This window comes from Acinonyx jubatus, chromosome D1, assembly GCF_027475565.1.
Source record: "Acinonyx jubatus isolate Ajub_Pintada_27869175 chromosome D1, VMU_Ajub_asm_v1.0, whole genome shotgun sequence".
Classification (NCBI taxonomy): Eukaryota; Metazoa; Chordata; class Mammalia; order Carnivora; family Felidae; genus Acinonyx; species Acinonyx jubatus.
This window is the reverse complement of record NC_069390.1, coordinates 69,100,492-69,128,179: the sequence shown is the minus strand read 5'-3', so window position 1 is coordinate 69,128,179 and position 27,688 is coordinate 69,100,492. Positions and strand designations below refer to the sequence as shown.

Genomic DNA, 27,688 nt, shown 5'->3' with positions numbered 1-27,688 from the left:
AGAGCTGGTTGCCTGCATCTGAGGAGGTTGATTAGAGGGGTTGCCAGAGGCAATAACGAATTTAGTTTCCGGTATCCAATCCCATTTCCCTATTTTACCAATGAGGAAAGCTGAGGCTCAGAATGGTACGGTGACTAATCTGAGGTCACAAAGCTGGTTGGTTAGTAGTGGAGTGGTAAATGAATGTGCCCAGTTTAACAGAAAACCCAACACACTTCCTCCTCTTGTTTCGATGCCTGTGTAGAAGATTCACAGCTTGATTATGTGCACTGAGAACATCTATAGAGTATTAATTACCAAGTGAAAATCCATTAAATAAACATTATGACTGTATTGCTTGTGTATATTTTTAGATGAGTCTGTGACACCAAATGGACCACTTAAGGCCGTTGGGACAGAGGGCCAAGCATTAATTTACTAGGAATATTTTAACTCTCAAAGCAGGAAAGCAGCGAGGGATCTAGGAGGTCAGCCAAAACAAATTCATGCACGTAAAACATGCCTGACATGCAATAATAAGCACAGGTGAGAAAACGTAGTCTTACGAAGAGGAATACATTTGTCTAAGGCTGCACTGGTAACCAGTGATTAAAATGAAGACTGGTGTCTTCTGACCATTTAATTTACTGCCTTCTGCAGCAAGGTTTTCCAAATTATTACTGCAGCCATCGTATTAACTTTTGTGGTTCAGTTGATTGCTTTGTCATTTAACTTTCCTGGAAGCTGAACATTGAATCATGAGTCACATCGACAGGGCTATGGATGTGTGTGTAGAATCTAAGAGAAAAGAGAACCTACCTGCTGAATTGGATCATTTTTAGTGCAAGCATCCAGTATGACACTTCTTAGTTTAGCAGTTCAAGGGCAAAAAATTATGTATTTCCAGCACAAAGTACAGAGCCTGGACCGTATTAGCTATCCAGTAAATGTATGTTCAATGAGTGATCTAACCCCACAGGGAATTTTTGAACTATGGTCTTTTTTTTTTTTTTTTTTTAAGTAAGTTACCTATGATACTCTCCTCAGGTCTCTACATTGGCCATTCGTAGGGATTCATGAAAAGTCACATGGTTCTCATTCTTTTAATAAAAAACAGCAGAGAGAGAGCTATCAGCTGACAAAGGAAGGATAAAATGTGAGTGCTAGATATGCCCTTTTCTGAATGTGACCTCTTATCAGATCACCGGAAATATAAACTTTTCAAGTCCACCAGCCCAGTGACCTCAGTGTACAAAGATCACTTTTTTCTCTTTGTTTCTGATCTGGCACACATACCCTCATGAACTCAAACACATACACACATACATATAGATTTTCCTTTTTGAATTCCTATAAAGGTGTTAAGCCTATACATTGTTTTTTTGCATTAGTCTTAAAAATGACCCTTTGCCATATATTTTAAATGTAAAAATCTTTCTTCTTCAGGACCTCCTTACTCTACTATGAAAATCTCTGGACAAGCAGATTATTGAATAACCCATGACTTTGCTTTTCATCTGATTAGTTCCCTGAAAGGGATCATAAGACAACTGTGCAAAGCCTAGAGGCCTTCAGAGTCCCAAATGATCACAGAAGCCTTTTTTTCCCCTCTCTTCCTGAAATGTCATGGCCACCCTGAGCAGTATCAAAGGAGATCACTGTTTGCATTAGGAACTAAAAAAAGAAAGAAAATAAAAGAAATTTAAAACTCATTTGGGAGAAATGAAAGTTCATCTGTGGGTTGTGTGTCATATGAAGAGTGTTATACCACTTTCTTTCATTGACTAGACAACTATGGGGAAGAAAACAAAGCTTCTGTGGTGAAACCCATGTAAGGAATATTTTAGGATCATCATGTGCTGGCCCCTACCGAATGCTCTTCTTTCCAGTGATACATGCATGAGCACACAGGCTCACACACTATGGGACCATTAGGGTGGAACCCTTGACCTGCATCCATTTTCACTAGTGCTATGGATCATTTCCTCTTCAAATCTGCAATGCTAATGCCCATGTGAATATCACAACCTAAAAAAGAGTTTTTTAACTTGAATTAAAACTCACCATCACAACATCTTGTACTCAGAGTTAAATGTAAAGTGTTTTTAAAATTGTTGACCTATATGTCCTTAGATATAGGCCAGTTCCGGCGTTTTATTCTTTTTGAGAGAAGTTGGCTTATTATACACACCTCGCTTTATTTTAATTTGTATAACTTTATAAGACTCTTCACATGAATAAATTACCAAATCAGAATAAAAGGCCTTTGGCCATACACTTCTGGAGTTTGGGGTTCAAAAAATATAAACCCACCCTTCATTAGCTCCTGTCTTCAGCTACTGCTAGTGGATAGAGTTACAACCAATAAGATTCATTCCATTTTGTTAATTAGCTGAAATCCCAGTCAATTTTGGTCATAAATTCTGCTCTGGAACTCTGGTTTCACTACCTACATCATATTGATTGTGTACTTAGCTCACTCTTTAAAGATAAGTACTGAAGCACTTTAGTGAGGGATCTGCTCGCACTGGACACCTTGAGAGGTTCCAGTATATGATTCAGTTTACAATTGTAATGAGTTTTTGATTTCTCTTTCTTTTTGGTGATAGGTCAAGAAAGATTTGGAAATATGACAAGGGTCTATTACAGAGAAGCTATGGGCGCATTTATTGTCTTCGATGTCACCAGGCCAGCTACATTTGAAGCAGTGACAAAGTGGAAAAATGATTTGGACTCAAAGTTAAGTCTTCCTAATGGCAAACCAGTTTCAGTGGTTTTGTTGGCCAACAAATGTGACCAGGGGAAGGATGTGCTCACGAACAATGGCCTCAAGATGGACCAGTTCTGCAAGGAGCATGGTTTCGTAGGATGGTTTGAAACATCAGCCAAGGTAATGTGACCTTAAAGGAGAAACCTATTAGGCAAGATTCACAAAGACAATAATCATATAATCATTATCATCATCATAATGATGATAATATGTGTTTGTTTAGTGATTTGTATTTCCCAGATTGTTTTAAGCTCTTTCTCATCTCAAGAGGATGAGTTGGCAGGGCAGAAATTACTATCCACAATTTAAGATGATTTTAGCAGGGGCACCTGGGTGGCTCAGTTGGTTAAGTGTCCGACTTCAGTTCAGGTCATGATCTTGCAGTCTGTGAGTTCGAGCCCCGTATCGGGCTCTGTGCTGACAGCTCAGAACCTGGAGCCTGCTTCAGATTCTGTGTCTCCCTCTCTCTCTGCCCCTCCCTCACTCCCCGCTCTCATTCTGTCTCCCTCAAAAATAAATAAACCTTAAAAATTTTTTTAAAAAGATGATTTTGGCTAAGAGAGCAAAAAGCAACTTGTACATGGTCACAGCAATAATAGTTAATAACTTTGTTTAGTGAGTGCTTATTATATGTCAGGCATGTTTTATGTGCATTTTCTCATTTAGTCCTCAATAACAACCCTGTTAGGTAAGTATGATTTTAGAGTAAATGAAAGAAATGGGCCTTGCATTCAGTGTCACTGCCTTATCCATGTATTAATTAATTTATTCCATCAATATTTAATATGTTCTTCTGTATGCCAGGCATGGTGCTTTGCCCTAGAAATGAAAAGATGGCAGGAACGCAGAACTACCACATTGGGAATACTGGAATAGTGGAGTGAGAAAGTAGTTAGCAAGTATCACTGTGAAGAACATCATGTGGTTTGGTACTGCTCACTCTTCAGGTGGTGGAGGAGTAGCAGGGAGTGGGGCAGAGTCAGGGCTGGAAGATGAAGAACCCAATGTGGTGTGATAAGGATATTATTGTATCCTTGATACAATAATAATGCCCCATGCTGCCATCTCATCTGTCAGATGCATGGTTTTTGCTTTACTCCCTTTTGTTTTTGCTTATATTTTTGTATCTCAGTATCAGAGAGAGGAAAAAAAAGCTTTTATGGTAAATTTTGAAAGTGAAAAAATACATAAATTAACATAACATATTGTAAGTTTATATATATGCTAAAAATATAAGTATAAAAATATATGAAACATTTTATATATTTTATATTTATAAATTATATTTTATAATATATATTTGTATAATATTTATATATTTTACATATAAATGTATACATATATTTTACATTATTAGGATTGCATTCTGCTTAGTTTTATATCATAATTTTCCCATTTTATTTATTTGTGAAAAACACAAAATAAATACTTAGGGAGTGGAGCACAGGCACTGTGCTGGTTGTTTGGGATTCAACTATGAATAAGATAGGCATTGTCTCTGTACTTATGGAAATCACAGTAAGGCCTTATTGTGAACATTTGTGCAATCACTAGAGATTGGTTTGAAAATATAACTTTAGTGGACATCATTCAAATAGGCTGAGGAGGAGTCTGAGACCTGTTTCATGCTGGAGAGAAGAATGGTCAGATTTTCCCCAAGGACTAGGGCAAGACAGACTGGAGGCAGGTCAACCTGGAGACAGAGTAACGTAGTAGTGATTGAATTCCTGTGGGAAAATGGCAAGGCTTTGAACGAAGGTAAAGGCTATAGGGATTGGAAAGAAAAACCTGAGTTGAGACTATCACTGAAGTTCATTTATTTATTTTTAAAACTTTATTTATTCATTTTGAGAGAGAGAGAGGGAGAGGGTGGGGGAAGGACAGAGAGAGAGGGAGAGAGAAAAGCCCAAGAAGGCTCCACGCTGTCAGCACAGAGCCCAATGTGGGGCTCGATCCCATGAATCGAGAGATCATGACCTGAGCTGAAACCAAGAGTCACATGTTTAACCAACTGAGTCACCCAGGTGCCCCTCACTGAAGTCTGAATACCAGCAGTCGTTAAGCAACTGAGTGGGTTGGGGGATGCTAGAGATGGAGAAGAGGGTGGTGGTGCCACATTTTCTGTCCTAGTTGGGATGTTCCTTTGTTCCCCTCATGTCCTGGAGAGTCTCAATGAGAGTGGTGTCTCTGAGCTGGCCTGTTTTGGGAAGTTGCTACTTCTCAGTGCCTGGCATTTTTGCCTTCCTTTTAGCCACGGTGTGCTATTTTGTCTTTTCTTCCAAAACCTTTTGTTTCCTTATTTCTTGGGATTATCTTTTAATTCAGGCCACAGTATCCATCATTTTCTACTGCCTTTCTACTCTACTTGTCAGTGAACCTTTTTGGTTTGTTTGTTTGACGAATTATTGTAAAGAGAAAATGCAGAGCAAAACTCACAGGTCTGATTAAATTACACAAATTAAAGAAATATGACATTTTTTATAGTTTGATTTTTGGATGTTGATATTGCTGTTTTCTTTTTAAATTCCAAAATGTGTGTGAATTCACCTATTCTCTTTATCCCTTAGCCCTATCCTCAGTTTCACTCTACAACTTCTGCATTTTCCTTCAGATTCTTTTCTTTCAAAATAATTGCTCTCCTGCTCAAAACTCCAGGTACAGGGGTAGAAGAATAAGATTTTAGAGAACTCCTTTTCCCAATAGGTTACTTTCCATTTGAAGGGCAAACTAGAATGAATGACTCATATATATGATGAGGGAGTCTTCCATCATTCATTCATTCATTCATTCATTCATTCATTTAACAAATATTATTGAACACCTGTTATGTACCAGACACTGGGAATACAGAAATGCATAAAAAAGACAGAATCCTGACCTCATGGATAACAATAAAATATAAATTAAACATATAAGGTGATATATGGGGAAAAGTGTTAGCAAAACAAATAAATAAATAAAAAAGTAGAAAAAGAAGAAAAGAAAAGAAAGGAAAGGAAAAGACCTATGAGTTTGTGAGGAGGGCTGAAATTGCTTGTAGACCAAAGGACCTTCTGGGCATTTTCTTTAACCTCACTTTGACATTTCTTGTTCCACCATGGCAGTCAAACTCTGCTTAAGAGCATGAGGTTCATTAACTTAAGGCCTGACTGACCCACTGTACTTAGATACTGGATTTTTAATCCTCCAAATCCCTGCCAGTGTAAACTTTGAAGAGAAGCTTTGTACAGAGAGAGGGTGGAGGGATTTCACAAGCCTAAAGTGTGCTGAAATGCTAAAGAGGGTACAAGGCCTCATTGTATTGCACTCAATGCCTTCTTCCCTCCAAACATACTGCTATTGAAATTGTCCCAGATGTCTTAATAATGAAAATGTCTTCCCAGTGCCAGGTTAGTATTCAAAGTTAATATCTAGCATCTCAGGAACAATACTGCAGCATTGATGCTGGAGTGTCAAACTGCTCAAAAAGTCATTTTTAAATGATCTCTGATAAAGCTCTGCTTAACTTCTGAGGATAGTATTACAGCATTTACAAAATAGAGGCCCAGATCAAACTGTCTACCCAAAGACAAGATGGCAGCATGTGGAACTGCGATCCATTTATTCTTTGATTACAACATTTGGGGGCAGGGAACATTTCCTATAGAGATCTTTGTCTTAGAAAGTGGATCTACTAACAATTAGAATCCTTTTGTGGGATGTCATGATCTGTCTGGTGATAAATAACTGATTTCCTTTTTTATGACTCTAAAACTTCTGATGGACCAAAGGCCATGACCTTTGGCTTTGTCTCCACATCTTGGCCACATCTTGTAGCAGTCCTGCAGCTTGGCCATTTCTAAAGCTGAAACTAACAGGTTGTTTGAAAAGTCACTGGGACTAGCCTCCATCTTGATGCTGACCTTGCTGCTGAGGGAAATTTGCCCTTTTGCTCCTCAGTCTTGTAGAATAATTTTCCATAAGAGTTTTTATGTCTCACTGCTGTTGCTGGAACACTCATGGTAGCCTCTGGCTGTGATTTAAGAGAGAAAAAATTAGGTGTATGCTAGCATCTATGATCTTTTTATACCATTTCTTCAAATATTAAAACCAGAGGAATAAAAAGAAAAACTGTTGTGAATAAGTTTTCTTTAGTTTTCAACCTTTATATTCTTTTTTTTTTCTCAGCCATGTTTACTTGAATTCTACCTGTGGATTCACTAGGACCAGATAATATATAATTGGGGGTGATTACATATCCCATTTTCCAAGGGCGTTCCTGGTTTATCCTGCTGTCCTGGTGTGATTATTGGAACAACCTATTCTTGGTTTGTAATTTGAATTTACATGGTCACCATATAGATCAGGAGCTCTAGTACATCTCACTGTCCACATCAGATCTTAACTCTACTAATGTCTATTTTATGCACCCTTGTGCCTAAGCCCAGTCTCTATAATATGTTTTGGTAGATTTGTCTCTTTACGATGAGAGCCTTGGTCTGTTCTTGTTGGAGCATCCCCAGAGTTGGCAGTCCTATCTTCTGGGCCCTTCTCACTGGCTGATGGGGCCCTGCTACCTGTTGAGCCATTTACCTCGTCTATTCTTGGTGCCCATTACCTGAATCTCCACCAGTTGCTTCTTTTGGATTCACTTTCTGGCCACACCCACTTACCTTCTAGGGTTGTCAAGAACATTAAGTGACATAATGTATATGTTATGTCTGATCACATATACACACCACACCTACCCCTCAAACATAACATCTCTGTTATCTGTTTGCACAACCCATCCACTGGTCTGGATGTCACCATCTGTACTTAGCTCTGATACGCACAACAGCTGCACTTGGTGGAAGGGTATGCTTCTATATCTTAGCTCTTTACAGGCTGTCCCATCCTGCTTTTATGGTGCAGTGGTTTACACATGGCTGTGTTTAGAAACAGGAGACCAGGAAAATGCCTGGGTAGATGGGAAATAGTGGAGCAAGTAATATCTACCCAATGGTGGTGACAGGAACCAAAGTCACAGAAAGAACCTCAGTGCTCCTGGCTCATGCTCCCCTCCACCTCATGCCCTACCCCTGGCAGATTTCCATGGCTGTTCCTATCCTATGTATAGCTCCATTTTAGGCCCACTCTCTTTCTTAGAATGTTCTAAAATCACTGGGTTCCCCAGGAAGAAATTTTCTTACATTAAACTCCACTCAATTTTGGTCTCTACCCTGAAGTTAAAAAGAAAAATGTTGATGTTTGTCCTTCTGGGAGAGGGAGTATACTCAGAAGTGTTCTCTATAAGAACATATTAATTTCTTACAGGGAGGAGTAGGTTTTCCTCCGTGTAATGGATGTTTTTCATGTATTTTGGATTTCTAGCAGTTATTACACATGTTTGCTATCTTTAGGGGAACCCCCAGCCATAGCAGGCTTACCTTCTCAGGAAGAACCCATAGAACTTTCTTCTTTTGCTTTCTTTGCAGCCAGACCACAGGCATGTGACCTAGATTCCACCAATAATACTTATTTTGAGAGAGAAAGAGAGAGAGCATGAGCAGGGTTGGGGCAGAGAGAGAGAGAGGAGGGAGAGGATCCCAAGCAGGCTCTGCACTGTCAACACAGAGCCAAATAAGGGACTCACTGTCACAAACCATGAGAGCATGACCTGTGCCGAAACCAAGAGTCAGACGCTTAACCGACTGAGCCACCCAGGAGCCCCTCCACCAATCATACTGATAGAGAAGTGGGCAACTAGAGGAAGAAGGTACAATGTAAAATCCATTTTTTGGTGGTGGAGAGGGGGGTGGAGGCAGAGCAGGACTCCATCCTTGGGAGACAGCAGAATTTTCAGGGTCCTGTGTTTGACCCAGAAAGATAATCACTGCTGGCCCCAGGGACAGTTGCATTCAAGTTCAGTTTCTCGAAGCTTCACAGATTATGGGACACAGTGCTCATTGGTGGCTGGCATTGTGTCCTTATCAGGCCTGTTTTATGTAGGGCTTGAGTTTCTGGAAGCTTAGGCTTGAGCCTATTTCATAAGACTGCTGAATAAATGTACAAGCTACACAATATCTCTTGAATACACTATTCCGTATTTGGCACTTCAGATTCTGTGTCTTACAACTGAGAACCTGGATTAATGTACATGGTTGAATATGTTTGAGAAATCCAATCTGAATAACTGCTTCCCTTGCTGCAGGACTTCTTAGGACTTTGATATCCTAATGTGCATTCTGAATCTCCAGGAAGAACTGTGGCCGTATCTCTTGCTGTTTTCTATATGTGAGCTTCATGTGGAGATTTTCATGCACATGCACTCATTCAATCCTTCTCATGAGCCTACAGAGTAGGCATTATTATTATTACCATTTTAAAGAAAAAAAAAGTTGAGACTTGAGTGACCTTCCTAAAACTGTATAACTACGGCCTTTAAAAATTTTTTTTCAATGTTTATTTTTTAGAGAGAGAGAGAGAGACAGAGCACAAGTGGAGAAGGGCAGAGAGAGAGAGGGAGAATCTGAAGCAGGGTCTAGGCTCTGAGCTGTCAGCACAGAGCCTGATGCGGGGCTTGAACTCACAAGCCATAAGATCATGACCTAAGCCCAAGTAGGACGCTCAACCAACTGAGCCACCCAGGTGCCCCACTACTGCCTTTTTTTTTTAATTCTAACATACTCTTTTTGTTCTTTCATATGTTAACATTTCAAAATCAAAGTGTGCCCTATAGCCAGTGTGATTTCTAAAAATAAAAATGATGGCTTTTTCTGCTGTCTCCTTCAAGAAGAGGAGTACCTGGGTGGCCCAGTCGATAAGTGTCTGTCTCTTGATTTCGACTCAGTTCGTGATCTCGTGGGTTTGTGACATTGAGCCTCACGTCCAACTCTGCCCTGAGAGCACAGAGCCTACTTGGGATTCTCTCTCTCCCTCTCTCTGCCCCTCCCCCACTCATGTATGTGCGCTCATGCTCTCTCTCTCTTTCTCTCAAAATAGATAAATAAGCATTAAAAAAAAAAAGAGGGGTCTACACCATGCAGCAGTACCTAAATGTGTTTGGTCATGTGGAACACTTAACAAAATAGTGGAACAAGCTTAGGAAATGCTGGCCTAGAATTTTCATTTAAAAGGAAAGTTTTCTGTGTTTTGTTGTTTACTGAGCTATTATTATTATTATTATTATTATTATTATTATTATTATTCTGCAAGCTAAAATATGCATCAGTTAAGAAGTGGCTAGTTTTTCTGGAAGCTGCCTGAAGAGTAGTATCACATATGATTTATTTCATAGACTTCTAGAAAATATACACTTAGAAACATAATGCATTCATACAAACTGAAAATGCATAGATAATGCCATCTGGGTATGGGTAGATGGCTATTCTAATTCACTTTTAGTGGATTGAGTAGAGAACACCATTAAAAAAAAAACCTTTTATTTTTAAATTGGGTAGTAGGCCATCTCTGATTATTCTCATTTTTCAAATGTCAAACCATGAAAAAATTCTTGACAGTCACTGGTGCAATCACTGATTCAATACAATTTGTATTGAGTGACTGTCCGGTCTGTGCTGTGAATGATGTATATTAAGGTCTTTCTGAGTTCAGAGCATGTTATGAGGTGCCAGTTCTTATTCTTAAAATGTTAGAATTTCCTATAGGAAATAGATCTTACAGGTTTTAGCCATCTGTCTCCAAAGAATTTAGATGAGGTTGTAGGATGAGCGTTCACTCACTTACTTTGTCCCAGCACATTTAACCCTATATTTTTAGCTGGTCTGATTAGAGCTGTTTGTAGTTAGGGATATAAAAGGAAGGGCCCAATCTGGAATCTATAATCAGAGCCAAGTTAGACGACGTTATTTAAAGGAAATGGTGGCAATGTTTAATAGTCTGTAGCACAACCATTGGAATCACTGCTTCTGACAGATTCTTAATGCCCTACAACAACAACAGAAAAAGCGACTTGTTTCTTGAAGTTGAGAAGAGCTTAAGTGCCAGAGCCTGAAACTCAAGCTACTCACCTGCTTGTGAATCAATGTAAATTAATAATAATGTTTTAATTTTTATCTTTAGCCAAATTGGTTCTCTAGAGGTTTTCTAGTCTGTGCTTAAAATTTTCTAGAGAATTTGAGATCCAACTATGACTAAAATGTCGTAGGAAAGTAGATAGATGTGGATCCTCAGAGGATATAGTCATAGCTTGGTGTGCAGGGGGCAAGGTGTTCCATATGTCCTTCTCTCCTGCATGTTTTACATTTTCATTTCATAAAGCTTAGGTCCTTCCTGTCTGACATTTGGACAGTTTTAATAGTCTATTTCCAGACTTTGCTTATGATAGTCTGTACTGCATGGTGCTAAAAACTCAATCTACCCAAGGGATCACTTTGATAATTCAAGAATCTTCTGTAGGCCCTACTTTTTGATTCAAATTTAGACACCTTGGAACAGGGATCAGAGAACTATAGCCTGCAGCCCAAGTATATAGCCTACCTCCTATTTTGTAAATAAAGTTTTATTGGAGCACAGCCATGCTCATTGATTTATGTTTCTGGAGTCAGCTTTCCTCCTGGATCTTGATCTCTAACCATGACATCTTTCCCAAACTTCAGACTTCCATATCCTTCTGGGTCTCTACCTGGATTTCACCCAGACAACTCTTCAAACCCAACACATCTGAAACTGAATTCATTGGCTTTTCTGCCAGTCAGATCATCTGATGTGGAGACCTCACATCCACCTGGACATCTAAGCCATGCACCCTTATAACTAGGTTACTCACCCTTCAGAAACCCCTTGTTCCTGAGCATAGAAAACCCACAGTGAGATTCTTTCTTGCCCCTTATTTGTCCTTCCATTTATCCCTAATGTTACTGAACTGCTTCACATCCCCTGTTCACATCTTGCTTTTCCCTTTGTCTGGGACATGCTTCTTACAGTTACTCACCTCCCTCTCATTCTTCCTTCAGAACTTGACTCAAGTGCTATTGGTTACTAACCCTCAGGTAGTCTCTCCTGTTTCTTATCACAATTGGGTCAAGATTCTTTCTTTGTGAGCCTGCCCTCTGTACTGCACTGTGAAATCTTCCTGGGCAGCCACCAGCTCAGTGGCTTGCACATCCATAGTGGTCATTTGGTCAGTGGTCATTGGATGGAACAGAATTGCTTGCTACACTGCTTCTCAAGGACTCTTTCAGAAGATTCTTTTACCCTATTATTCTTTTTCCTACCCTTTATGGGGGTATTTCTGTCCTTAGAGAACTGTGCAGAAGGAGAAAAATTAATTTACTACTGTATTTCCCAGGAGGACTCCACATTACATAACTGCTTTCATCCAGAAACCTTTATAGATCCTTTGCACAGCAGGGAGGTTGCAGTGCCCTGCAGTGTGGAGGGGGGAGCAGAGAAAGAAATGAAGATGAGGGAAATATCCCCCCTAATGCCTTGGGCCCTAAACTGGGAACTGCAGAATTCTTTTCTTGGTAACACTGCACAGCATCCCGCAAGAATCTCCCATTAGCCTGTGGATCTTATTATCTGGCTTATTCCTCCTTCACACCCCAGGACCAGAATTTAGTATCTTTTCCTCATTGAAATTCCCATCATCTTGTTTACATGCATCTCTCCTTTTGTTCAGCTCCTGTCATTTGAGCCATGCACAATGGCTAGCATATTGGCCTTTTCTTACTATTCATAAAATGGAGTTCCAGAGAGGCTTTGGAGAAACCAGGCCCAGACTTCAGATCTAGTCCAGAACTCTATCCAGTGACAATGATTCTTGAAAAGTTTACATCAGGAACTCCTGAAGAGCTTGCTAAGATTCCACATGGCTCAGCCCTGCTCTGAGGTGTCTGGAGGTGCATAGATGTATGTTTTTAGAAAACGGTCTTTGGTGATGTTGGTATGCACCTTGGTTGAGATGCATTGTGTTATACTTTGATCATTCACTCATTCATTCATTCATTCATTCATTCCTGAAGTATTCCTTGAATAGCTACTATGTGTGTGTTCAGGTAGGCACTTTGCCAACCAATGGGGCACTGATCATAAAGGGCATAGATTCTTCCCATTAAGAACTTCCCAGTCTCCTAGAGGGAAACTCATATAAACAAATAATTATAATACAGTATGAATTTCTGTAAAAATTGGTGGCTTCTATGCGAGGTGTAGGAACACTTGAAGGAAAGGCTGTTATCTGTGCCTGAGAGTGAGACAGCTTCCTTGATGTTTGTTGTGTGTCACCAAGGATGAGAGAGTCCCCAAAGGAAGATCCAAAGGGGACTCATGAGAAGAACTCCTTTTTAAGGGGTGCCACGCAGAGGGTCTTTAGAAGCCACTGTTAGGAGATTCTGGGTGTTCTTAAAAGCAAAGACAAGCTTTTCATCTTTACTCTTAAGATATCTTAAGTGAGAACATGTCACTACTGCAGTTAGTAGCTTTACAGTAATCAGAAACTTGTCAATACGAAACCACAAAGAATCTTATTATTAGGAATCATAGTTAGTTTATATTTATGAAACACACTCATACTCTTATTCCCAGGCCTTGTCCTAAGTGCTTTATTTGTTTCATTTACTTCTCACAAACCCTCATGAACCACATAGTGTTATGCATGTTTTACAAATTAAGGAGCTGAGGCTTAGAGACGTCAAATGATTTACCCATGATCATATGGTTAGCAAGTGGCAGAGTCAGAATTAGAACCCAGATCCCTCTATTCAAAGGGATCTTTGAATAGTTTTTATAAATCCACTACTATTCTCCATTGTGTTCTGATTTCTAAAAATGTGTTGAAATCTCTTGAATGCTGCTGCATATTTTCTCATTCTTTTAGTTCTTGAGATGCTAATTGAAATGTTTTATTTCTTTCAAATCATTTGTTTTCAGTGTTTTGGCAAGGATAGGGAATAAACCTATTCCCTCAGTCTGCCATGTTTAACTGGAAGGTACCCGTGCTCTTTGACCTTTTTGCTGATTATCTACTTCATTTCTGACTCAAGTTTAGTCATTATATAATTTAACTCATTATAGTTTCTTTTAAAATTAGGGTTATTTTATCCTCATTTTATTATGTGGAAACTACAGCACAACGGGATTTAAGTAACTTACCCAAAGTCACACAACTAGTGAGTCTCAGAGCTGGGACTTAAACTCAGGTCTGATTGATTCTGGATATGCCTGGTGCTTTCCATACCAGCTTTCTACTTTGAAAAAGACAACCAACAGGCAAAAGCTGTGTCTCCTTTGTCAGAACCACTGTCAGAACGTTCTGGGAAGTGTTGCTTCCTTGTGTCTGTAGAGGTTTTGTTACTAAGACATGTTTGTCTTCTCCCTCCCTGTGTTACTTCATTATTTTTCGGTATTGATTTTGTTTGTTCCTGTTTTGTGGTCATTTACCTTCTTTGATGTGTCTTGTTTGCCATCTTTGACACAAGTGGTCTTAGATTTGCGGGCAGCAGCCCTGCTCTCCCAAGGCCTTCTGTTTCATCTCTGTCTGCTCCACTGACTAGTGAGGTATTGATTTCTTGGGAGGGCCTGCTGGGATTGGAGGAAAAACCAATATCCCATTAGATAGAAATGAGAAGCAGCAGCAGCTTCTCAGAAGCCTATTCATTGACCTAACATGCTAGGACACTGTTCAAAGACTAGGTTAGCCTGATGTGTCCAGAGGTATTCCGAAGTGATTAAATTTGTCCTAGGTATAAGGTAGAAAAGTCAGTGATGGTAAAATCAAGGGTTGTAAATCTGTTTCCATGAACTAAATGAGGTAGAATCATCTTTTGAGAATCATTTGCCTGTCAAAGGTTGCTTCAGGGAAGGAATTTTTCTGTAGAAAGCTTTTCTAATTCTTGGTCCCTTTGAATTTTCTAGTGTAGGCATAATCTTTGTGTACCATAAAGCAAGTCCTCCAGTTTTTATGTTTCCCAGGATTCCCAAAATGAAAAAGAGGGTCAGAATTGGGGTGCCTAGAATTGCTCATACAATATGTTTCTGAAACATTGTATATAAGTCCCATTTTTTAGTGCTACCTCAAGAAGCTCATTATGACAGCTCTCCCTTTGACAAGGAAAATTTCCTTTGGAAAGAGAATTATCAGCCTCTGGTTCATCTGGTTATAACTTTAGTTCTTATGTTTCAGATTTCATAAAGGACAGACATGAGCAGTAATTTCAAATGACCAAGGTCTAAAGAGCTCAACTGTTTCCACAGTAACAGAAACCCATACTGAACCCCCAAATCATCATGTCATTATATCTTCCTCTACCATTCTGTGGAAACCTAGGACAAGTAGATCTGGAGAGCACTTCATAATCATCTTATGGTCTAACTACTTATTTTGTAGTTTCATTCAGCCATTTTTCAAATAATCATTGAGCACCTCTCCTCTATGTGACAGGCACAGTTGTGAGCACCAGAGCTATACCAGCAGACACAACAGATAAAATCCCTGCCTTCTTGAAGCTTGCATTGTAATGGTGGAGGCAGGTAATAAAGAGATGAATAAGTGCAATGTGTAGTTTGTCAGTAGAGCTAAATGCTGAGAAAATTTAAGCGGGGAAAGAGTGTAGAGCTAGTGTGGCATGTAAGCTCAGGATATAGGAAAGAGTTCAAAGAAGGAAAGCACTCTTGGGTAGGTGCTACCTACCTAAGGTTGGTTTCACTAGAAAGTGTGGTGTTGTATTTTTTTATTTTTTATCTTTTGAGTTCAAAATTTGAAAGAGGACAATACCGAGCTGTAGAGATTGCTGAGGGCAATGATCCAGGAAGAAGGTGTGGCATGTGCAGAGGCACTCTGGTGGGAATAATAGAGATGAGGTCAGGAAGATGACAGGAGTCATGCTGAGTCGTTAGAGCACTGTAATAACTTTAAGTTTTGCCTTGAGTGAGATGGGAAGACACGGGGTTTGATCAGAGATGTGATAGGATTTGATGTAAACAATCATTCTGGTGGTTATGTTGAGCCTGGATTTTAGTGGGAAAAACTGGAAGCAGGAGATTAGCGAGGACTCTATTTGTAGCATCTGAGAGAGAAATTGTGGGAAGTAGTCAGAGACGACATGCTTTTTTGAACAGGCAGCAGATAGGATTTCCTGACAATTTGAATGGAGGTTATAAGAGAAAAAGGATTCTGGGACGGCTCCGCAGTGTTTGGCTGTAGCATCTAGAAGAACGGAGTTGCCATTTTCTGAGATTGGAGCCCTGAGATGTGGAGGAGATGTCAAGACCTAGTTTTGTATATGTTAAAATCTAGAAGACCTCTAAGAGCAGATGCCAAGTAGATAGCTGTGCATGATTCTGGAGTTCAGGAGGAAAGTCCAGGCAGCAGGTCAGAGGACCAAGTACTGATTCCTGGGCACTCCCACATTTGGATGAGAAAATGAGGCTACACAGAGGAAAAGTAGTAGAGGGCAAAGGCATTTTCCAAAAAAGCTGAGATTGGAACTCAGTGATCTCTTCTCAGTGTATAACCCTAATAAGATTACATGTAATTAGCCTGAAATTTATTTTCTTCTGCTATTTTCAGTAGTGAGGTGGGAAAATGATGAACTAGAGAAGAGTACACATTATAGGCTCTCTCTTGAAAGCATCAAAACTTGGGTTTACTCACTGTATGTCTGCTAGTTGGTGAGTCACTTTACAAAGTAGGAAAGTGATTAAATGGTTGTCTCCCTCTATGCTATCAACAGTGCACTTTCTTTCAAGTCACTGGGAGTTCTAACCTAGGCCAGAGTGTCCATGATATGATTGGAGATGGCTTTCACTAGGTTTTGGGGAGGTGGGAGATGTTTAAATCTAACTCTGAGAGCAATTATGTAAACTTAAGTTTCAGGTCTATGAAAAAATTTGTAAACTAAGTTCATCATGTAGATTGAAAGTCGGCTTTTATTTGCCAAGAATGTTCAAAATGATGATAATTAACATTGGAATAGTACTTTCAAATGTAGAAAGTTTCTAACATTTACTTTCTTATTTGGCTTTCATAAATCCTATGATTTTTCTCACTCTTTTGTGAAACTCTTTGTTAAGAACTCCTGCTTGTTGTTCACGTGAAATGGCTTTAAGAACCCTAATCATTCTGATTCCTTCCCCTGGATACTCTGTAATTTGTCAATCGCCTTCTCTTTCTTTCTTTCTTTCTTTCTTTCTTTCTTTCTTTCTTTCTTTCTTTCTTTCTTCCTTCCTTCCTTCCTTCCCTCCTTCCTTTTTCTTTCTTTCTTTCTTTCTTTCTTTCTTTCTTTCTTTCTTTCTTTCTTTCTTTCTTGTGTAGCAGCCAGGTCTGTTGATTACATACCAACAGACTGGACAGAGCATGGTATAATGAGGCTTTAACTTACCTTGGTTACATCACATTTTAAATTTTATATAGTATTTTACTGCATTAATTTATGTTAACAGCTGTATCAGGCTGTTGACATGTGTACACTCATGGTCATCTAAAAGCCTCCTTATTTTTGCAAATAGTATGCTATCAAATAAGATCTTTATGCTACTGATATAAGCTGCTGATAATTTGAGCCCAAGTGTAGGATTTTACACTAATGTCCATTAAATTTTCTTCTGAAGCTTTAATCTGTGGTTCCAGTTTCATTTTTAATCTATTTGCTTATAAAAGTAAAGTGTCAGTTTCAGTTAGGGTTATGTGCATACACGTTTGGAAGAGACCCTAAAAACAACGACAGATGGCTGTTGACGAGGGGTTGCTTTCAGGTTCTAGAGGCTCACGTCACTTTCTAGCCACGTGGCCTTTCACAACATGGCGATTTACCTCTTCAAGGTCAGAAGGAGAATCTGTCCCCAGTCATCTACAATGAAGTCTTATGTAAGGTAACCTAATTAAGGGAGTGAGTATCCCATCATATGCATAGGTCCTGGCTATAGTCAATGGTCATGTATCCCAGGAGGTAGAAATCTTGGGGATGGCATAGACTTCTGCCCACTATACTTGTTTTTAGACAAGAATAAGTATTCTGGAAAGGTTAAGGGTAAAAGACATGTAACAGCTGGGTTTGTCCACGCCAACTCCTCTTTTTTAAAGTTCAGAAAACAATAGCTTTACTAGAAGTTTACCCAATAGACATCTGCTTATATTTCATTAGTCATAGCTACCCTTAGCACAAGGAAGCCAGGGAAATCAAGTTTTTGCTACCTACATATATTGGGATTCTGTTGGAAAGGAAGAGGAGATATCATGTATTGTGTAGATAGCCAGGGCATGAATGGAAATGCCAAAGTGCAGAAAGTAAATGTTATCTAGTTTAGGAAAAATAGGACTTAATAATGAAAAACAAGGGTGCCTGGGTGGCTCAGTCAGTTAAGCATCCAACTCTTGATTTCAGTGCAGATCATAATCTCACAGTTCATGTGTTCAAGCCCTGCGTCGGGCTCTGCGCTGATGGTGCAAAGCCCGCTTGGGATTCTCTTTCTCTCCCTCTCTCTCTGCACTGTGTGCTCTCTCTCTCTCTCTTTGTCTCTCTCTCTCTCTCTCAAAATAAATAAACTTAAAAAAATAATGAAAAATAAACTCCTACCCAGGATTAATCACTGTTAACATCGTATTTCCTAATTGCATCATATTATATGCAACCTTAACATTTATCATGGGCATTTTCCATGGCATACTCTGTAAATATAATTTTTAGTAACTGAATCATACTGCATCATAAGTCTGTACCATAATATCCTCTATAATTGGCCCTCCTTTTCTTATTATACATTTAGGCAGTTTTTACTTTTCACTGTTATAATGTCATGATAAGTATCTTTATATGTAAATTATTTTATATATTTAAGATTCCTTAATTGGGCTTTATTCTTTTTTATTGGACTTTATTCTTAATAGAATTACTAGATCAAAGGGAATAGACATTTGTACAGTTCTTATTTTATATTTCCATATAGATTTTCAAAAATGATGAGCTAATTTATACTTGCCAACAATGAACAGAAGTGTTTATACCTCTATAAGAACACTCTAAAAATCCAAATTTCATCATGTCACTTCTGCCTCTTGTATGTCTAACAAAAATTTTCTCAGCATGCCTTTTATGACTTCATCCAAACTTCTGATAAAATGAGGTTAGTTCCTAGCAGAATCTTGAGCTCTGTGCTACGATCTACTCATTTTACCACGGAGCCTGTCCAAATGCACCTTGTTCACAGGATGTGATGGGGGATATTATACTAAAGAAAGGATTTGAAAGGCAGTCTCTTGATTGCTCAATCTGAAATATTTATTATAAAAGAAAAAGAAGTTAGTTTCTTGTGTTAGGTTTGCCTTCTCTGTGTCATCTGTTAACCTTGTGCTACATTATTTAAGCATTCGGCTTTCCCTTCATGACAATACTTTTGCTCTGAATAAATCCCAGTACTGTCTTCTGCTTTTATCATTTTCTCCAGGCATGTCTTTAGACTTGGTTTGAGCATCCTGAGCCTATTTGGATGAGTTCAGACCACCCTTGAATCTTTTCTGAGTTTACTTCCCTTCTACTTGTGTACATGTTATTTTTAAAACTAATCTTAACTGAGATGTTCCTGTAGTCAAACTGGTTTCTTTTAGATCTCCTTCCTCTTTCTTCTTCACTGGGCTACTCATGACTGTATAGTTAGAATTTCTGTTCCTGAGTTTATTGTCTTTATTTTTCTCCAGACTCAATCTTATGGGTTGTTTTCCATCTGTGAAAAAAACCTACATATATGTTTCCATTTATTCTCTATAATTTTATTTTCCAGTTTATGAAATATTTCTAGATGTGATGTCTCCTTCCTATTGTCTGGACTTTGATAAATGAAGATATTAGGACCTACACTATTCATGCTTCAAAATTAATTATTCCTCTGTTCCACACCTTTGAATGTGAATGTTAACGTAGTATGTGTACCTTATAAATAACTTACAAAATAACCAGACTTATAAAATTGAGTGTTGAAATGATCTGTAATCAAACCACCAATTGATTTCTCTGCTATCATTTTAGTCTGTTCCTTCTAATCAAGGCTAGGTGTCTATTAAAAAGAACTCCTTTATAGCCCTTTTAGGCTATATTTACACTTAGGGTGTCAGTGCATAAAGTTGGCTTAGTAGCTGTAGACCTAAAGCTGCATATACACAATATCATCAGAAGAAGGAAGAGAGGAAAAGTAAAAGGCACCCAGGGTCAGCAAGAAAAGCTAGGTCCTCTGAATCGTATTTTACAATGCAAGAAAGTATATAATACACCTTGAATAGTTCTCCAGAACAAAGTTAAAATTTTTTTAAAATTAAAAAAGTATGCTTATATATTTGTTTTGAAGGAGAGAGAGTGAGTGGGGGAAGAGCATAGAGAGAGGGAGAGAGAGAATCCCAAGCAGTCTCCTTGCCGTCAGGGCAGAGCCCAGTGTGGTCTTGATCTCATGAATTGTGAGATCCTGACCTGAGCTGAAATCAAGGATTGGTCACTTAACCAACTGAACCACCCAGGAGTCCTCAAAGTTAAGATTTTTAAAGTTTATAATTGAAGCAGAAATGTTCTTTATCTGGCAAAGTTACTGTCCTTTTGAATAGACTTAATTCAGTGAAAATCTGTAAAAATAACCAGAAATTTGAACTAAGGTCAAGTCTTAACTTCCAGGAGCCTCATTTATTCCTTTAAAAAGTTATTAAGCAACTACTTCATACCTTTCTGATGAGGTACATCTTTTCAGGTCATTTCTGTCTCAACTCTACTTACCTCTTTTTGCATGTCCAATATAAGAGCTTCAATGTCCACTTATTCTGCATATGTTAAAGTTATCAGACACCACTAGATACGTATCTGCTTAATAGTGCACAACTTTATGGAAAAATATTTTCCTATTTTTTTAAAAAATCATACCTTGCTATGTCTGTCTAAAATATGAATATACTAGTGTTGGGTTGCCTGGGTGGCTCAGTTTGTTAAGCATCTGACTCGATTTAGGCTCAGTCATGATCTCATGGTTCATGAGATCAAGCTCCACATTGGGCTCTGTGCTGACATCTCAGAGCCTGCTTAGGATTCTCTTTCCCTCTCTCTACCTCTCCCCTGCTTGCTCTTTCGCTCTCAAAATAAATACAAAATAAACATATAAAAATAAAATAAATAAAATAAAACATGAATACATCAGTGTAGATAATTACAAATGTGCATAAAGCTGTATAGTAGATACAACTGAGCGTTTCCTGATTTTGTGGTGATTCTTTCGTGGCCATTTTTGTGCTTCTACTCCCAAACATTCCCTTTCAGGTTCCCCCACAGGTTTTCCAAATGAAAGTTACCATTTCCTGCATACTCTGTCCCTGAAGTCATCATAATTGGCCAATAGTGTCTATATGACCTGAGTGGGGCCTCTCCTGGGACCATTCTCTCCTGGACCCTTAGCTGCTTTAATCTTCAGTGTGAACATGAGACTGAAGCCAGACTCATCTGAGTTCTTCCCCAGCACTTCTCCAGCTGAGTTTGGGGCTAAGGGACCTTTCTCTTGGGTGGTAAAGCTATGAGGATGTAAGCCCAGAGCCTGCTGGCAGCTCTCTCCCTCTTTACATGCAGAAAGCTGCTGAACAGATAGGGAAGAATGAAGCTGACCTGATGGTGTTTGAGAGCCTAATTTTATTTCCTAAGGTTTTTGGAGTGGCCTGGGTCATTCAGCAATTCTGTAACTCCTGGGAGCTACCCTTCAAATGACCTAGGCAATTCAATGGATTTCTGATTTTTGCAACCAAGAACTTATGGCTAATCATGTTGATAGAGTGCACTTGCTGTAGTAAATGATAGCTTAAATAAACGTCTTGTTCTTAAATTCTCAACTTGAGAAATCTTTCCCATTAAAGAAATGTTATTCTTAGGACTTGCACCAGTTTAACTGCATTGGAAAAAAGGCAGAATATAAATTCTCTCCTTTCACAGCTGATAAAACTAATGCCTGAGAGAAGACTTGACCTGTTCATAGTGACTAAGCTAGTTGTAGTAACATCAGGGCTAGGACCCAGCTCTCTTAATTAATGAACTGTCTAAAGCTATCCTGAGTTTAAAGAAAGTTCAGTATAATAGACTACAATATAAAAGAGCTCACAATATTTTGTTGTAATTTTAATTGGTATTAGTCCATTCTTCTCTCCCTTTCACAGCTCAGTTCATTCATAGATTACTTGTTGGGCAAGTATGTGCCAACAGGCCCTATATAAGCTGCTGGTAACAGTCCAAGTGCATAAAAGTGCCACTTCTTCTCTCAAGAAGTTTACTATCTAGTGCGAAGGTAAATTTCTAAAAGACATTGCAACCATTAAAGCTACTTTAGGGACTATGATGGAAGCACCTGAGAGACATACCCAACCCGACCCAGCTCAGGTTGGGACGTGGGGCATTGGCCAGGGAAGGCTCCCCAAAGGGGATGATGTCAGGACCTTGTCATCACCAGTCAGGCCCATTGTTTCCAACTTTATTATTAACATTGTCTCTCGCTACTCTCCTATTAAAAGCATACATAAACTTCGTTTGGGGCTAGCATCAGAAAAATGGAGAAAAGCAAAAATATCTAGCGCTGCTTAGGTAAGGGTGGAAGACCACAAGTATAACACAAAGTCAGTTAATAGATGTCTCTCTGCATCCATCCCTTCACCATCCATAGCCACTTCTAGATGTGCTGCACTGCTTCTCAGCAGTAATTGCCAACTTGTGCAGAGAGGAACACTAGTTATATGAGATAGCATTCTGTGAGATAAGAGTTCTGTGATCAGATGAGTTAATGGAATACTGTATACTTGTTCTCTACTTGGAGATGGGAGAGGAAAGTGGAGCTGCTTAATTCTCTCTGACCCTCCCATCCCAACCCGAATCTGCCTTTCCTCGATTCATGTTGTTGTTGCGGATCCTTACCCTCTGCTCCCAGTTCTGCTGTGTTTCTTTGGTTCCTCACATGTCCCCCCACCCCAGATGCTAAAACCCTTTTCCATCTAATGCAAGAAGTTCAATCACATGCTACATTGCATAAGCTTTTAGGACTCGAGCAATCCAGTGGTAAAGAATCATCTTGAGGGGCGCCTAAATGGCTCAATTAACCGTCCGACTTTGACTCAGGTCATGATCTCAGGGTTCATAGGTTCCAGCCCGGCTTTGTGCTGACAGCTCAGAGCCTGGAGCCTGCCTCAGATCCTCTGTCTCCCTCTCTCTGCCCCTCCACCACTCATGCTCTGTCTCTATCTCTCTCTAAAAAAACAAATAAACATTATTGTTTTAATAAAGAAACATTTTGGAATTTTTTTAATTTAGCTTTTCATAAAATTATTTTGCCATAAGATGCCTTTTTTTTTCCTACCTTGTTATGAAACTTCAGAACCCACTTTGACATACCTTGCTCTAACAAAGAAGTATATTATGTTTGTGCCTGCAAACTTTCTCATAGACAACTTAGTATTTAATCAAGTGTTTTCTTTTTTTTCAGGGCTTATTATATTCTGGCCCTATTGCTGAGTTCTTTCACGTAGCTCATTTTGTTTTAATAATATCTTAAACAAACTTGTGAAGCTGACATTTTTTCTCACAATTATAGGTAAAGAAACTGAGGCACTAGTCATGCATGATAGCATGCTTGGTGACTTTTGGCGATTTCCCTGAGGTTACATAGTTAGCAATTGGCAGGGCTAGGATAGTTCTGAGTCCTTTTACTGTACCTTTCCTTTTAAATAAACCAATTTGTAAGCAATAAAAATTCAAGATACCCAACGATTATGAAACTGGAAGATGTACCCAAATTTCACCTAAAAGTTCAGAGCAGAGTAAAATGAAATCCTTGTGAATCAATTAGATGTCAGTAGCTAATTACTTCCAAATGAGATATATCCACTCCGTAGGCCTACAGATAGAGATGGAGTAAGGATAATCCAAGCAAGGCACATTGAAAGAATGGCCTGTGGTTTAGTTCAGTTGGAGTTCAGCTAAGTGAGGGGAGCCGGCAGAGATGAGCCAAGAGAATTAAGGGGGAGCCCTGTTGGTTGGCTCAATGTAGTGGTTTGGACTAATTCTGATTAGGCGAGGTGAGACAGCAATGTTTTTCGAGCTGGGAATTAGAGTGAGGTATCATGGTCACTACACTTTAGTTAGAGTAGTCAGGGGATAATTTGAAAGGAGTATGGAAAACAGTGGCCATGGGAAGAAAACAGAGGGATGTGACCATAGACGAGACTACATAGGGCCTGGCTTAGGGCAAAATGTCACAACAATTGTGAGATGGAGCTCATCGTTATCGTTATGTCTGAGCAGAGGCAGGAGAGTCCAGGGCTAATAAAATAATCACATAATGACTGGCACAATAGTTTATTAAAGTGAAGATTGTAGAGACTTTGATGAATAGTGCCTGGTCCATGGAAAGAGATCAATGATTATTTGCTGAATAATAAGTTATTTCATTTAGTTACATGATACATCAATATTACATGGTAGGAACTATGAAATGAAGCATCTCTTCTTTGCTACTACAAGCTTGTAGAATGAAGAAAAGGGTAGTGTTATTCCACAGAAAAAATTAAAAAAAAAAAAAGAAAAAAATTATATAGCCCATGCTAAGCACTGCCTTAAGGAGGTTGCCCAGTCCAAGAATGACTTGTTATCCGAGTGTGGAATTTAGGAGTTAGACCTCAGAGACACGGAAGTGTAGACTTTGGTTCTATCGTTGAAGCCAGGGTTCTGGTAGTTGGCTAGTACCATGACATTCCAAACATAAAGGGAGTGCTAAAAGATGCATTTGTTTATTTTGTCAGTACATCATCTTTTATGCATACTTTTTGTCGCTTGTGTTTTCCCCCACGCTGACGTTATTCTAACAATGGTGGTAGAAAGCATTTCATTTATGCTATCAGGAAAAGCAAAGGTTTCAAACTCTCTGCTAGAGTTAGTTGAGGGCTGCACAAAAGGGCCGTATATTAAGAAAATATAAACTACAGACCTGAGAAGTAGTTGTAAAGCTCGAATAGACCATTCATTCAGTTTCATAAAAATTCTTGAGAAAAGATGATAATAAAATATTCATATATAATATATAGTCATAAATATATATGATGTTACCCAATTTCTACTTTTGCCCCTAATATAATTATTTCTAATTCTCCTAATTCTGTCAGGAGGGTGCTATTATCTTTATATTCTAGGTGATGCCCAATAAAAGTGAATATTTTGCCTAAGTTTATCATCTAGTTATTAAATAGTGGAAGTCACCTGAAATAGCTTTTGAAATATCAGGGCATAAATAATTATTTTTAAAAGAGCAAAAGAAGTATCTAATGCAGGTCTGCTCAGCTGCAAAGCCTTTAGTAGTTCAGCTTGATTTTTATAAAATGTTTCAGTCAGTCTTCCTTCCATTTCACCCAAAAATAATGGTGTCAGATCATAACTGAAAAACAAGATAAAGAAAGGCAGTTTCACTTGTGAAATAAATTCTGTTGTGAATAAGTTTTCCTTTTCACTCCCTGCAGAGATAACCCCCATCTAAAATTATTTTCGGGTTGAAACCTGGACTTGTTACTCTGGCGGGCCCTTGTTAACAAGCTCATTCATTTGTTCATGCATTCATTCATCCATTCATTCATTTACTCAACGTGTTCCAGGTGCCTACCGTTGGCAGGCACTGTGCTAGACACTGGGATGCAGCCACGAAACCCCCAGGAGCTCCCAGTACAGTGGAGGACACAGACTAACAAGCCATTACGTATTGACCAGTGGCAGCTGCTAGAATAGAGGGATGTTTGTCCAGCCTCTGGGAGTCAGAGGCAACTTCTCAGAAGAGGGTTGTATTTATCTGAGGACCGATATGTAATGTGTAGGTGCTTCATCCGTGTGTATCATTTAATTCTTACATTCTAACAAGAACCCTATGACATGTGGTTATCATTAAGCTCATTTTACAGTTTAAGCAGGAAGGCTCAGGGTTTGGACTGTCCCACAGTCAGGGACAGTAGCAAGTTTTAAAGCTTGATTCCAAAGCTCATTCTCTTTCCATTATATCCTGCTGCTTCCTGGGACAACAATGTTCCAGTCTTAATCCTCAGACTTAGCACACAGAGGTTCCAGAGTGCAAGCATTTAATTATGATAGAAATGAATTATTAAACAGATGATTTCTACTCATAGTTAACACTCAAAAAATATGACTTTGAATTGAGTAAGTCCAGCAAATACTGTGGACACACAGTTTATTCTGTAAGTGTATTACTCCTCAGTCTTCTAACCTGTAAAATAGATTAGTAATATATCCACCTCTCAGCATGTACTAAGGGTGAAATGTGGTTATTCATGAAGCATATATAGCATAGTACCCGAGTAAATGTTCAATAGTAAGTGTTCAGTAAATACTAGCAAGTATTACTATTAAAAAATATATTTATTTATTTTGAGAGAGAGAGAGAGAGAGAGAAAGCATGCATGTATGAGGGAGGGAGGGACAGAGAAAGAGAGGAAGAGAAAGAATTCTAAGCAGGCTCCACGCTGTCAATGTAGAGCCTGATGCAGGGCTCAATCTCACGAACCGTGAGGTCATGACCTGAACCAAAATCAAGAGTCAGATGTTTAACCGACTGAGCCACACAGCAAGTATTACTGTTAATATTTTGGGTCTGGTGGGCCATTTATCTTCTCAAACTGATGTATGAGCAAGTATTTTTACTGAAGGCTGCTGTCTTCATTAATAAGGTTTATAAAATCTGGCTTAATGGTAGTTTTTATGCTTATATTTATTCTTTATTGTCTTTTCAAAACTGATTATTGGGTAGGCAAACACTGTTTCAGTATACTACTCATAGTGAGGGACATTAAAAAAACACTGTATTGAAAGCCAAATGTTAATAGAGACAAAATCTATGAATGTTTTGATTCTTTATAGCCATTAGTGGTAAGTCATACATTACATATTGAAGTTGGCAGTGTATCTCAGGAATGGCAAACTCTAAAAAAGATCTTGGGAACTTTGTGTCCCTAGTTAGCCTGGTGTGGGAAAAGAGACAGGGATGGTGAACTCACATTCCTCCAGGAGCCATGAAGTTAAGGGTATGAGAGAGGTAGGTGGCAAACTGGAGAGTGAATATGTGCCATTTAAAGACATTTAAAATAAAAAATAAGTAAATAAATGCCTGTGGGCCAAACATACTACATTGCAATTGCTCATTCATAATTTTTGAAATTTAGAAAGAAAGCCCTGGCCACCAAGGTAGGAGACTTGAGTCTTCATTCTTTCCATGGACATTTATAGAGAGGAGTATGGCTCAGTAAGTTAAGAGCAAGGGCTCTGGGCTTCAGTCTGGCTTTGCCATCTAACGGCACAGAACTTTCAGGGGTCAGAGAAGAAGGATCTGAGCATGGGCTGGGGAACTAGGTGCTGAAAGTTTGACTTGCTGGCTGCGTGACCCTGGGAAAAATTTTAACTTCTCTATCCTTCCATTTCTTCGCCTGAGTTTTTGTGAGGATTAGCTTAGTTCGTAAAGGTAAAGTAGATAAATGGTACCTCGCAGACAGTAAGTTTCAACAGGTTTCAACTAACTTTGGCAGTTTTGTTTAGAGGCGTCTTATGCACCAAACACTGTGCTGGGAGCCAGGAACACAAACATAATAAGATAAAATCCATTTTTAAGAACACAGGCGATAAGTGGTTATGAGTCACTGGTAAGTGCCAGGTGTGTACAAAGTGCCAAGCAGCCCTGACGATACATTTCATAATGCTGAGAGAAGGCTACTTAGCAGAGATATTTACAGAAACAAAGAAGTGTGCAAGCAGCAAGAGCTAAGAGGCAGCCTGTGTGATGCCAGGCAAGTCACTTTCCTTCTCTGTTGCGTTAATTTCTGCATGTGTCAAAGAGATCAATTTGAATTAGTGGTATCTGATTTCCCTGGTAAGTGGCAAGTTTGGAGATGTTTCACGGCTGAGGTGGGGTTTCTGAGGCTGCTAGGTTGATGGCAAGGGCATCAGAGAAGAGAGCTTTAAAGTATGAGGCCCG

At 39.0% G+C, this 27,688-nt stretch overlaps 1 protein-coding gene across 1 annotated transcript in view; it reads left to right on the top strand.

Moving 5' to 3' along the window:
* The window catches only part of RAB38 (RAB38, member RAS oncogene family), a 57,365-nt gene that overhangs the window by 20,653 nt on the left and 9,024 nt on the right, over window positions 1–27,688 (top strand). Inside the window, exon 2 of the mRNA XM_015064083.3 lies at window positions 2,589–2,869. Within this exon, the coding sequence (XP_014919569.1) occupies window positions 2,589–2,869 (281 nt within the window). The remainder of the gene's footprint in view (window positions 1–2,588; window positions 2,870–27,688) is intronic.